At 44.9% G+C, this 13,767-nt stretch overlaps 1 protein-coding gene across 1 annotated transcript in view; it reads right to left on the bottom strand.

Annotated features, from left to right (window-relative positions):
- LAPTM4B (lysosomal protein transmembrane 4 beta) overlaps nucleotides 1-7,292 on the bottom strand; it is a 60,729-nt gene extending 53,437 nt beyond the window's left edge. Inside the window, exon 1 of the mRNA XM_037048246.1 lies at nucleotides 6,958-7,292. Within this exon, the coding sequence (XP_036904141.1) occupies nucleotides 6,958-7,056 (99 nt within the window). The 5' untranslated portion in view covers nucleotides 7,057-7,292. The remainder of the gene's footprint in view (nucleotides 1-6,957) is intronic.
- Nucleotides 7,293-13,767: the final 6,475 nt, after the last annotated feature.

Genomic DNA, 13,767 nt, shown 5'->3' with positions numbered 1-13,767 from the left:
AATAAAGGAAGAGATGAAGCCCTGGCTGGTGTGGCTCAGGAGACTGAGTACTGACCTCTGAACTGAAAGGTAATCAGTTTGATTCCCTGTGAGAGCACATGCCTGGTTTGTGGCCAAGTCCCCAAGTTGCGGGTGTTAAAGAGGCAACTGATTGATGTTTCTCTCTCACACTGATGTTTCTCTCCCAGTCTTTCTCCCTCCTTCCTTTCCCTTCTCTAAAAGTAAATAAATAAAATCTAGATAGATAGGTAGGCAGATAGACAGACAGGTAATAGACAGAAAGAGATTAAGATGGCAAGAGAAACAGAAGCAGAATCTAGCTGAGAAGGGACTTACGGCCAAGATGGAGGCATAGGTAGAAACACTGTACCTCCTTGCAAAACCAAATTTAAGGACAACAAAGATTTAGAAACAAAAAGAACACAAACAAAACACACAGAAAATTGAACTGTACTGAAGTCCAACAACAATGAACCATTCATCCAGACTGGTAAGAGGGGTGGAATTGGCAGCCAGCAGAGAGGGGTCTCGGCAGGAAAAAGTGGTGACTGTCAGACCGACCCAGGTGCACAGGCGGAGGTTGGCAGATCCCATGTGTGGGGTGGCAACAGGCAGACCCAGTGAGGGCCCAAGGCAACTGACTGACCACGGTCACACATTCACACACAGATAAACCAGGCAAAAAAAAAAAAAAAAAAAAAAAGGACAGTGAGAGAGACGGCACAACCCAGGGCCCCAGTGATGGGAATTAAAGCCTAAAAGCACCAACTGGAAAAACTTTCAGGGGTTGAGGTACCAGGAGAGGTTCTCAGCCTCACAGGAGAGTCTGTTGGGGAGACCCACGGGGTCCTAGAACGTACACAAGCCCACCCACCCAGGAACCAGCACCAGAAGGGCCCAATTTGCTTGGGGGAAGCAGCAGAGAGGACAGAAATCCCAGAGAGAACGGAACAAATGCCAATGCTCTCTCTCTGACCCCGCCCCCACATACAGCGACACAACCCAGAAACTGGGTTGACCCACCCTGGTGAACACCTAAGGCTCCACCCCTCAAACGTAACAGACCCAAAGAGACCAAAACATCATGGCTCAAGCAGAAGAATGGCTCAAAGCCCCAGAGCCAATACTTTTAAGTGACCAAGAGAGAGCCAACTTATCAGATGCACAGTTCAAAACACTGGTGATCAGGATGCTCACAGAATTGGTTGATTTTAGTCACAAATTAGACCAAAAAAATGAAGGCTACACTAAGTGAAATGAAGGAAAATGCACAGGGAACCATAGTGATGGAAACAAAACTGGGACTCAAATCAATGGAGTGGACCAGAAGGAAGAAACAACCAAACAGAAAAGAATGAAGAAACAAAAATGAGAAGAGGCTTAGGAACCTCCAGGACATCTTTAAACATTCCAACATCCGGATTATAGGGGTGCCAGAAGGGGAAAAGAAACAGCCACGAGTGGAAGACTTATTTGAACAAATAATAAAGGAGAACTTCCCCAATCTGGCAAAGGAAATAGACTTCCAGGAAATCCAGGAAGCTCCAAGAGTCCCAAAGAAGGTGGAACCAAGGAGGAACACACCAAGGCACATCATAATTTCATTAGCCAAGATTAAAATGAAGGAGAGAATCCTAGAAGCAGCAAGAGATAAGGGGACAGCCACCTACAAAGGAGTACCCATCAGACTGTCAGCTGATTTCTCAAAAGAGACCTTATAGGCAAGAAGGGGCTGGAAAGAAGTATTCCAAGTCATGAAATCCAAAGACCTACATCCAAGATTGCTCTATCCAGCAAAGCTTTCATTTAGAATAGAAGGGCAGGTCAAGTGCTTCTCAGATAAGGTCAAGTTAAAGGAGTTCATCATCACTAAGCCCTTATTATATGAAATGTTAAAGGGACTTATCTAAGAAAAAGGAGTTAAAAAATATGAACAGTGAAAGGACAGAAAACTCAGTTATTAACAACCACACCTAAAACAAAAGCAAACTAAGTGGACAGCTAGATCAGGAGTGGAACCATAGAAATGGAGATCACATGGAGGGTTAGCAACAGGAGAGTGGGAGAAGGGGGGAGAAGATACAGAAAATAAGTAGCATAGATGGTAGGTAGAAAATAGATAGGGGGAGGGCAAGAATACTATGGGAAATATAGAATCTAAAGAACTTGAGACATGTGGACATAAACTAAAGGGGGGGAGTGGTGGGGGATGTAGGTGGGAGGGGGTATGCAGGGAGGAGGGGAATGAAGGGGGGAATGGGACAACTGTAATGGCATAATCAATAAAATTTTTTTTATTTTATTTCTTTTTTTATTTTTAGAGAGAGCGGAAGGGAAGGAGAAAGAGGGGGAGAGAAACATCAATGTGTGGTTGCCTCTCACATTGCCCCCACTGGGGACCTGGCCCACAACCCAGGCATGTGCCCTGACTGGGAATTGAACTGTGACCCTTCGGTTCACAGTCCACGCTCAATCCACTGAGCTACACCAGCCAGGGCAATAAAATATATTTAAAAAAATAAAATAGATAAGCTAGACAGAAGAGACTAGAGTATGAGGAAGAAGTTAATGAATGGATTCAGGTGTAGAATACTAAATCCTCTTGAAGAGAGGGAATCCCAGAAGACTGTACCGCTCCAGATATTTCTTTGTATCATGATCCCTCTGGAAACCAGGATTCAGGTTTAGAATACTAAGTTCTCTTGAAGAAAGACAGGGAACCCCAGAAGACTGTACAGCTTCAGGTATTAATATCATGATCCCTCTGGAAACCATTCTCTGTAAAGATGGATAAGCATCCTATTAGTCTTTCTATGAACACTTGTAGTTATTACAGAATTATATAATAATTCAACTTTTTAAATGTTAAGTGATTAAACTACCTTTTTATTTTTTTAAGGTTTTTATTTATTTATTTTAGAGAAGGGAAAGGAGGGAGAAAGAATAAGAGAAACATCAATGTGTGGTTGCCTCTCACGCCCTGTCCCCACTGGGGACCTGGCTGGCAACCCAGTTATGTGCCCTGACTGGGAATCGAACGGGCAACCCTCTGATTTACAGGCTGGCACTCAATCCACTGAGCCACTCCAGCTAGGGCTAAACTACCTTTTTAAATAAACAAATACAAAACTCAACTCCACATTATAATACAAAAATGAATTTGAGATGGATCACAGATATAAAAGTTAAAGCTATAAAGCTGCTGAAGAAAACGTTACGAGAATACTTTTACAACTTTGGCAGAATAAACAACCCCTATTCATGAATGCATCTGTGGAGGAGACAGTTCCATGAAGAACCTGCCAGTTAGGTGCTGCCAGACCCCAGCCAGGCGGAGACTGCTGCCTATAAATCCCCTCAGATACTGTCTGATAGACCCCTCCCATCCCCCAAGCAGGCTGGTTCCTAAAATAGGCCCTTGCTCTGCCCTGGGGCAAGTATGTGTCAAATTTTCCCCTTATCTGGGGCAGATGGTGACACCCCCCATACCTCTATCCATCCTGCCCTGTTCTATATATAATTCTTTAGCAATTGCCATGCAATATGGAAAATACCCATGATGTCTTGCTGCTGCCCAAGATGCCTGGTATGTCCCCTTAAATATAATCTTGATATCTGGAGTTGCCAGCCTCTCTCTCTTTGGCCTCTCAGTCCCAGGAAATTTTCTGAACAACACCATTAACCAAATAAGTAAACAAACCACACTGGGAGAAAATGTTGACAAATCTAACAAAGGACTGATATCCAAAATACATAAAGAATTCTTACAAATCAATAAGAAAAAAAAGATAAAACCCAATAAAAACAGGCAATAAATAGCACTTCACAAAAAAAGATACATGATAGGCCAGTAAGCAAAGATAAACTTCCGTATCATTGGTCATAAGGAAACGTAAACTAAAGCCACTATGAGCTACCAATACACACCCACCCCAATGGCTAAAATTAAACAGACTGACGACACCAAATGTTGACTAAGACGTGGAGCAAACGGAAATTCATACATTCTGAATGGAGGGTAAATGGCAGAACTGCTGTGGAAAACTGGTCAGCAGTCTTCTTATAAAGTTAAACATACATCTACCCAAGGATCAGCTATTCCACTCCTAGGTATTTACTCAAGAGAATTAAAAACATATATGTCCACAAGGAGTCTTATGCAAGAATATTGAGCAGCTTTATCCCTATCACAAACTGAAAACAATCTAAATGTCCATCATCTAGCGAATGAGTAAATTGTGGTATATTCATACAATAATACTAAGCAATAAAAAGAACTACTATTATAATCCAACAACATAAAGGATTATACTAAGTGAAAGAAACTAGGTACAAAAGAGTATAATTCCACCTATATGAATAAGGAAAACACGTCTCTGGGGCGGGGACGCATGTGATGAAGATTAACTGGAAAAAGACGAAAAGGAATTTTCTGTGGTTTTGGAAATGTTCTCCAGGGATGTGGGTTACATAGGTATCCACATTTGTCAAGTCAATGAATTGTATGCTTAATATCTGTGAATTTCACCATATATAAATTATGCCTCAATAAAAGAAAAAAACAAAACAAAGACAAATAAAAGGGTTTCTAATATAAATACCTGAAATCAATATGCTTTGTTACTGGGCTGAAGAAAACCTTTATTATTTCAAAGCAAAAATAAAAGACACTCACATGACTTTTAAAAATTCAAACAGTGAAAACAGGATGGTCTAAGACATCACTCAGAACAAACCACCTAGGGGTCTTTATGTAAATCACCTAAGCCCTCTTCGCCTCATTTTTTTCTCATAGGATAAGAATAAAAAGAAACTGCATTAAAAATATCCACTTTAACTATCTGGTGATTATTTATTAGCTTAAGGAAAAACCCTTACAGTGATTCTTATTTGAACTTCTACCCATAACCCTACCCCACTTTTCCTGAACACTCCGCCCCTCTCTGTAACTGCTGGAATTCCATCCAGATGGCTAGTGAAGTGAGGGGGGGGGGCGGGGAGCCGGAGAGGTGCCTCCCTCTCCGGTGACCCTGTTTAAAACTGTTCATGTAAATCAAAGTTCTGGATAACCAAATTACATTTAAAGTTATGAGGGAAAAATCACTGCTTAAAAAAAAGTCTACATTGTTTCATGAAGTGAAAAAGACTTCTAATAAAGATTGCCAGTACTTAAGCCAATTTCCTATCAATTCGTTTTGCCTGAACAGGCATTCTTACATCTGCTGGAAAGTTTTCTAATTATCTTTCAAAAGGCCACATATTTCTAAACGCTAAAACATACACCCCAATAACAACTTTACACAATGAGCATGCTCCAACGGTAGAAAAGGCATGCAAAGTATTCTCCTTTTATCCTGCAAATACTGTCTGGTTGGCTTTCAGCCAACAACAGGGCTCAAGCCGATTTATCTTTCCTATAGATCACGCAGTACATTTGCCTAATGCAGTGCCCTAGATTTTACAAATTACATTCATTGATGTTCTTGCACTGCAAGTCTGCAGATTTGAATGTTTGCAATACAAGTCATTTGCATAAAATAATGTCATCATCAATAAAAGCACAAAATATCTTGAAGTCACCTATTATCCTTTTGCTACACAGTAATTTTACATTTCTGTAAAGGATTTCCTGACTTTTAGCAGTTAGGGTTGAGCCAAGACACTGAGGTTCTATCTGCACTCACACCAAACAAGAATCTTTCAAGACAAAAAAATGTTTTGTGTGTCCCGCGACAGGCACTGACTAAAAGAAAGTGGACACTATAAATAGCACAGACACCACCATATGCCTGGGGGTAGGGGGAATTTTTTGCTTAAAATGTCACAACTACACAATCGGACATGATGTTCATATTATATCAAATAATTGAACGACCCAACAAAAAAAACTCTATTAAGAAAATTGTATTCTCACTAAAAAAGTTCTATGTGCTATTTTACTACAATTTTTAAGGTATTTCCTCCTGACTCGAGGGTAGTCACCTTAAGTGGCTCAGGCGTAAGCCCCCACCTACTCGACGTTGGCGCGGTCTAGGGGTGCCCACAGTCAATGTGAACAGGCGCGGAGTAGGATGTCATCAAGTTTCCTCACTGCTCCTGCTAAAACTTATTGCTCCCGTAAAAATAATATCTTTAAAAGTTCCAATCTTAAAAAAAAATTCACATTTGCCTGAGGTCTGCTAAGAAAAGTACAGGGATCGATCACCTGCCAATAATAATAATAACCAGGAAAGTGGGTGTAAAATGGCTTCCCCGGGCTGACTGGAAAGCAGTAAACCACAAGTAAATCCCTCCCCCCCAAAATGGCTTTAAAACAAGAATGTGGGGGGGGGGGGTTAGAACCATTCACAGACTGTGGCAGGAATCCTCAAACTCGGCAACTCCGGGCGCCAACGCGCGCAGGAGACTGGGCAGCAAGCCCGAGGCCAGGTGCGGGCGCGCCGGGCGCACCACCCCGACCGCAGGGTAACAAACTTGCCCGGTCACCTCTCGGCGCCGTCGGGACCCGTCCCGACACAAAGCCCACCGAGCGCTAGGAAGAAAGAAAAGAACACACGTGCTCCTCAGATAACATCCGAGTCCTCAGGCCACCAACTGACCAACTATACTTTCACCACGGGCCGCGGGCGGCTCGGCGCCAAGGGCTTTCGGGCGCGCCCCGCCCGCCCGGCACCCCCGACTTGCCCCCAACTCCCGGCCCCTCCCGGCCCCCCGCCACAGGTTGGCCGACCCGGGGCGGTCGCGGACCAGCTAACCCCGAGAATTAAGTTTCTAATAATAGAACTTTAGGCGGATTAGGGACGCAGTCGCCCAACCCCAGGCCGAGCCAGGAGCCAACTTGAGGCCCTGAAACGCGAGGCGGAGGCGCGGGGCGGGGTCCCGGGGGAAATCTGGACGCTGGCGCCTCCACCCGGGCAGGTGCGCCCCCGGCGCGTCATCACGGACCCCCGCGCTCACCAGGTACCAGATGCCGAGCAGGATAGTACCAGTGCGGACATGGCAGCACAGGCAGCAGCTGTTGGAGTAGAACCGCGTCCAGGGCGCGACCATCTTCATCGCTTGGACGGCGGGGACAGTGGCACGAGCCCGCACCCAACTTTTCAAGAACCTCGGCCGCGTCACTCCTGGCCGCCGCGCGGCTGCTGTGGGTTCCTTCGCCGCTTTCTCTCCGGCCCTGCTCGCCGCAGGTTCGCTTGCACGCCCTCCGGCCTTCGCTCACGCGTCTTTTCAGAAAGCTCCGAGCGGCGGCTATGGCCAGTCTGACCCTGCGCTGGGAACGCAGCGGGAGTAGGAGGAGCACGAGGGGCGGGGCGCCCGGAGACAGGTGACCCGCGCCCGGCCGGTGACGTCACTGAGGTCTCCAGCCTGCTGTTAGCGCAGCCAGCTCAATGTAAATAAATCATCTTGCACCACTGGCGGTCCCAGGATCAGCCCGCAGTGGAGTTCTGGGCCTTTACTCTTTCGCTGGGTCAGTCGTGTAACTCTATCACGGGGTGAAGGTTCTTTTACAGTACAGCTGGGTGGTAGGTTTCTGCCCTTCCACACCTATCTTGAAGATAGTAAGTTGGTGCAGTGCTCTCTCTGCTGGCACCTTGCACTCTAGAGGAGGGAAAACTGCAGGGTGTGATTCCGGTCAACTGCAGTACTTTGAACCGCTGTGGAAGCCGCCAAGAGCAATTTGTCTCTGCTTCCCAGCTCACTTAACTGTGGTAGTAAATCTCTTCCCAGAAATTAGGATGTGTGTCAAGGACATCCTCACTGTGCTTTGGGTAGCATTTTAAATCAGGACTGCAGCTGTAAAAAAGCAGTCATCAAGCCAATTATTGTCACAACGTTTCTGCAAGACTCAACAGAAAGCTCTGAGAGAAACGGAAAGATAGGACTACAATTTGGGGTTGTTTCCTCCCATCTGGTGTTTTGTCTGGAAGTTCACTTGTCCTAGGCTAGTTTCTGAGGGACAGGGAGAAAAAATAAAAATGGAGTCACTACAGTAAATCAAGTAGGCTGAAGTATGAGGAAATGATTCCTCATACCTTGTTTGATTCCTTGTTTTAACTATCCTAGAAACTTAAACTTTTAAATTTTCCAGTACTGCCTCAATGCCTGATATAAATAAACACCAAACCTGCAGATAACCCTCCCATTACCCACTGAAGGACTAAAAACAGGATGTTCCGGTATCCAGACCACTGATCATCTGGGGGGTGACCATTTCAGACCAGTCTAGAGGCTAAGAATGCACAACTGATTCTTCTCAAGAATGAATTTTCTACTAGGAGAACTCTCCACTTATCTTTATTCTTTGGATCACTCACTCTTTTTTAAAATATTTTATTTATTTATCTTTAGAGGGGAAGGGAAGGAAAAAGGGAAAGAAATATCGATGTATGGTTGCCTCTCGTGAGTGCCGTGCTGGGAACTGGCCTGCAACCCAGGCATGTGCTCTTACTGTGAATCGAACCACGGTTGTTTGGTTTGCAGGCTTGCACTCAATCCATTGAGCTACCCCAGCTGGGGCTGGATTACTCACTCTTGCCTAGCTGGTTTCCAGTTTGCAAACCCTAAGACTCTTGAATAAATCTTTATCATTTTTTTCTAGCAAAGCCTCCAGACTCCTGAGTCCATTCAGTATTTTTAATCACTGGTTAAGCCAACTATCTCAGACTAGTTACATCATTAGCATATGTCAAAGTTTCATTTCAGACTCAGAGCCAGAGAAAAACTGCTTGGACCTAAATTCCTTAAGGACAGGCTATATAGTAAGGAAGAGGTTAGTTTTATAAGGCTGCAAAGCTGTCACATTCTTACCGTGTAACCTAAACCTGGATCCACAGGGACCCAAGAATCATTCTCAGAGGTATCAGGTGTGGGCTCTAGATCCGAAATAATAAGCAAAATTTTGTGGGAGTTAGCCAGAAAGACCAAACAAGAAAGATTGTTTTCTCACTACAAAGTTCTGTTTTCTTGCACATTAGAGATAGCTCTCTCTCTCTCTCTCTCTCTGGAATCTCCCGTTTAATATTTAAGTATGTCCATAACCACTTTTAACCAGCTATAGGACAAGCATTAGTGCTCTGAGGAGGAATGGAAATTGAGAATCAGGATGGGGAGTGTTATTACTTTCTAAATTTAAACTTCCAACAAGTTCCCACTTCTCCCTCCCCACCAGAATTTCAGATTCATTTAGGCAGATGACTCGTTGATTCAGGAAGTTTTATATTTCAGAGAGCTTACTATTCAAGATTTGAATTTGCAGAAAGATGTCAAATTGCTCTAGATAAGGAGACAGAGTAGAGGAATCCTGACTGAAGAAAGGAGGTAGGGAGAGAAACAATACATCTGGAAGTGAAGTTTATTAAATAAAACTTCATGTCTGTGTCTTGGGTGTTGCATCATCTGAAGCAAGAGAACATGGGGATTAGCCTCAAAACAAAAACAAAGGCTTTCCAAGAAACTAAGTGACAGCTGAGTCACTCATTTTCAAGCAGTGCCACATGTAACAGGCATACTGATTGCAGTAGTGCAGTTATTTAGATAAGTCACCTGTTTTCATCCCTAGGAGCCTCAGCTTCTGGGGCCCCACTTCCTCCTTTTCCAGAAACACTTGCTCCAGGAATCACATAGAGTTACATGGTCCTGAGGTAAGAGAAATCTCACTTAAGCTTCCTGGGCAAGGCTCTGTCCCAGGAGAGACCTCAGACCCCTCTCAGAGGCTCTCCTAGGTAAGACAAAGGAGAACCTTATAGGTCTCCTCATGCATTCTCCAAATAAACCAGGGACTTGTGCATCATCCATTAACTCATTTGGTCACTGGAAATTTATTGAGTATCTCCTTGGTGCTGAGAGCATGAGGACGACTATCTTAGAGAGCATAAGGACGTCTCTATCTATAAGGAGATCACAATGTACTGAGGGAGACAGAAATAAACAGAAAATAACAATTGCAAGACAAGTGCTACTGTATATTTAGCACAGGATTCTGTAATAGCCTCATATCTCAGTTTTGGGGGAAATCAGGGAGAGCTTCTCAGAGGTGGTGACATCTAAGTTCAGAGCTGCAGGATAAGTTGGAGTTGGCCAAGGAGAGAAACAGAAGACAGGCAGGATGGAGCAGGGTATACAGTTGATGAAGTCTAGAGACAGAAAGTAGAACAATAGTTGGAAGTTAACATGTAAAGCAAAGTAGGACAAAGTAGAGAGAGATGGGTCTAAGAAAGTTTAGGGCTGTCAATGTAGGTGCAGAAGGTAGCAGAAGATAAAAAGCTTTCATGCCATGCTGCACTGAGAAGTCTGGAATATATTTCCTGAGAAAAACGGGAAACTTTTGAACTATTGAGGGTTTTACAAATGTCAGACTCACATGACTCGATGATAAATTAATGTCGCAAGCTTAAGGTGTATACAAAAGGGGTAGGTAGGACTTGCTACATTATCTGCAGAGTCTAGTACAAAATGGAAATGTGTGGCCCTCTTGTTGTGGACCCTGATAAAGAAGATGCCTACTAAGAAGTGCTCCAAGTGGTTAACGAGGCTCAAATTTAGAAAATAGAGCCTAGTGACCATTTCTACAAAAGGCCACTCACATAAACTACAGTTCAGGGAGAAGCCTACACTGAACTACCTCCCTCTGCACTGAACTGCCTGCCTGCATTATGTTTCTGCCATCTGAGCCAGCCTTTATGGAGGAGTTCCTGGAATCCCATTTCCACCATATTCAACCAATTGGACTGAGGCTTTTCCCATCCAATTGGAGCTGTGCAGCTATAGCCCCATCTGCTTCTTCACTGACCAATCAGAGCAGCTTCCTTTTGACCAAATGGGACACTGCCTTCTGGACACTGCCAATCAAACTTTAGGGATATGAAGTCCTCATTTGCATAAGGATGAACCAATCAGGGCCCAGGGTTGGGGACTTCTATAGAAGCCACCCGCCCACCCCCAACCCAGGCCATAAGCTGGAGCTGAAACATGAAGATGTCTTACTGAAGAGGTCTTATTAGAGCAGAGCTGTCTAACAGCCATGACGCTATATCACAACTGAGCTGTTTGCACTGAATAAAATTTCCTTCTTCACCACTCTAAATTGGGGATGCCTGTTGGTGTTGAATTAACATCAGTGACCTTCAGTTGACATTAAGAATATCAAGATGGCTTGTCTGAGTGAGGAACCTTGTGCCACTGCCCAGGTCATATGCCCACGAAGCTGACCCTGGAGATAGGCCCCGTATCTCTCTTAGAAATTAAACACAAAACTAAACAACAGACAAACACACAAGCAAACAAGTGCAAGCTGTCTCCTGTTTTTGTCCGATCACAAAAAAATGCTTCGCGGAGGCTGTGATAAATGCCATGTTTATAGGAGTGTGTGGAAGAGAATAAGTAGCATGCCAGATGATTCATCAAAGAATCTGGACCTTGTCCCAGGCAATGGGGTCAGCACTGTGAAGGTCAGAATGTGGAACTGGTTCCAGCCCTGAGTTGCAGCCAAGGTGGAAGTCAAAAATCATGATTGATATGCTTTCAGAGACCCATGTAATTAATCGCAGATTTATTAAAGCACACCTTTGGGGTTTGGTCAGGTTCTAGACTGAGGGTTGGAAGAACGAGTGCATCAGACACAATCCCCGGCTTCGTCTCTCATCAACACCCTTCCTCTGCACACACCTCCCACACACACACCCCCAGGCGGCTTCCACACAGGCCTCTACTCATGCTGGTCCCTCCGACTGGAACTCTTCCCCACGGCTGGGATTTGTCTGCCAAGGTCTCAACTCTGACATCACCCTCTCCGGCAAGTCTTCTCAGATTTACCCTATCTGAGTTAGTGCCTCTACGTGTTAGGATGATTTTGGGCTACTCATAACAGAAACATCACTACGGTGCCTTAGAAATTTAATTTGTCTCTCATGTAAAATGAACAGGGAGGTAGATGGTCCAGGGCAAGTTAGCAGCTCTACAGTCAGGGGGGACCCAGGCTCCTTTCTTTCTGCACCCCCATCCTAGCACGGATCACTTCGTGGTCCACGCTGACTGGTTCAGCCATCGTGTTTCCATCATAGGTAAAGTGTTTGTCTAATTGGCATCAACTAATCGCAAAACCAAACTAATGCCCAAAGTCCTTTTCATCTCCCTTGTGATCCAGAGCCCATATTCTAAACCAGTTTCTTATCTAATTCTCACACACCAAGTCAATGCCTCCCCTGCCCTAAGTCACCCCAGGGCCGGGTCCCAGACGACTAAGGACAGCCCTCCTGTCCCAGAGCCTGCTGGGATTACTCAAACTAGGCAATCCTTGATTCGCCTACCCTGCAGAAAACACAGGAAAGGCTGTGGCCTGTGCGCCCCCCGCCCCTTGCTCCTGCTCTGTATCCTGACCAAACCTGGTGCTTCCTCCTGTGGCCGGGTATGGCATGGCCACGCCCGTCTTCCTGGAAACTGTAGGTGATACATTCTTCTTCCAATGGCGTTAGTTTCCGCATGTCATCACTCAGTCTCCTCTAGAAAGTGAGGCCTGGGCACACCCACAGTGAGTCAGATCCCTTCCAGCAGCCTTCCCTGGCGCCCCAACACCAAAGAGCGAGGCCCCAATAAGTGGAGGCTAAGGGGGCATCATCTTGACCCACTCAATCTGGGTTCTGTCATGGTCACTTAACTGTGTGCCCTTCCTGGCACTTTATGCTTCTCCTGGGCTGGCTAGCATTTGTCCTCTTGTCTCATGGTTACCTGCTTACTGCTGTCATCTCTCTAAGGGCAAGGTGGTAAGATGCCAGATGAGTTTGTCATGTCTCCTTGGTGACTGTTGTATCTCTCCCTGCCTCTAACACAGGGCCTTGAACATGGCAGGTACTCAGCCCTGCAAGAGGAAAGTGTGGCTTGTTCACAATTAACTTAGGAATGTCAGCAGCACTTGTCTGCGTGGTTAGGTTGGCCATACCTTCCTTATAAAATGGGCAACACATTTTATGTGGATTTTTTTCATGTGGTCCTTGAACAAATATTCTTTTTGAGCACCCACCATAAGTCAGTCTCATTGCTAGTTCTAGGTGCCAGAGACAGTGCTGAGCTGAACAGACATGGGCTTGTACTCAGGATCATGTCTAGAAAAAATAGCTGGCAGCAGATCAGAGCCTTGTTGGCCTCACCCTGCTTTTTTTCCTCCAGATGAGTTTAAATCCACACTTTTTATGGCAAGTATTCGGTAAATCTCAACTGAGCCTCTGGTTGAAACCAGGACAGAGTGGGAGATTTTCAATGTTCTCATTATCATCCCAGTTTCCTCTTTAAAGATGTTAGTCGGTCATTCTTCTCTTTTAAGTTTTATAACCCCCAAGAAATGAACAATTGACTAATAAGGGCTGGATATAAATTTTTTTATATTTTTTTTATTTATTTATTTTTAGAGAAGGGGAAGGGAAGGAGAACAAGTGGGAGAGAAACATCAGTGTGTGGTTGCCTCTCACGTGTTCCCCACTGGGGACTTGGCCTGCAACCCAGGCATGTGCCCTGACTGGGAACTGAACCAGTGACCTTTTGCTTTACAGGCCCCGTACTCAATCCACTGAGCTACACCAGCCAGGGCTGGATGTAAATTCTAATTCCCTTTCCTGGAAGGTATCTTTATACAACTGTTTTCCTTCGAACTTTGGATATTGTAGAAATTTATGCAGAACAGGCTTTTAGCATGAGCTGAACTGCACAGAATCACACAGTGTTATCTTTCCTGGTGCCAGGTTCTGGGGTTTCAGGTTTGGTGTACCATGAAAGCCC

The sequence above is a fragment of the Sturnira hondurensis genome, unplaced genomic scaffold (assembly GCF_014824575.4).
Source record: "Sturnira hondurensis isolate 20B ecotype Veracruz unplaced genomic scaffold, ASM1482457v3 Scaffold0006413, whole genome shotgun sequence".
Lineage (NCBI taxonomy): Eukaryota > Metazoa > Chordata > Mammalia > Chiroptera > Phyllostomidae > Sturnira > Sturnira hondurensis.
Note: the sequence above shows the minus strand (reverse complement) of the source record. Positions and strands in the feature narration are given on the sequence as shown.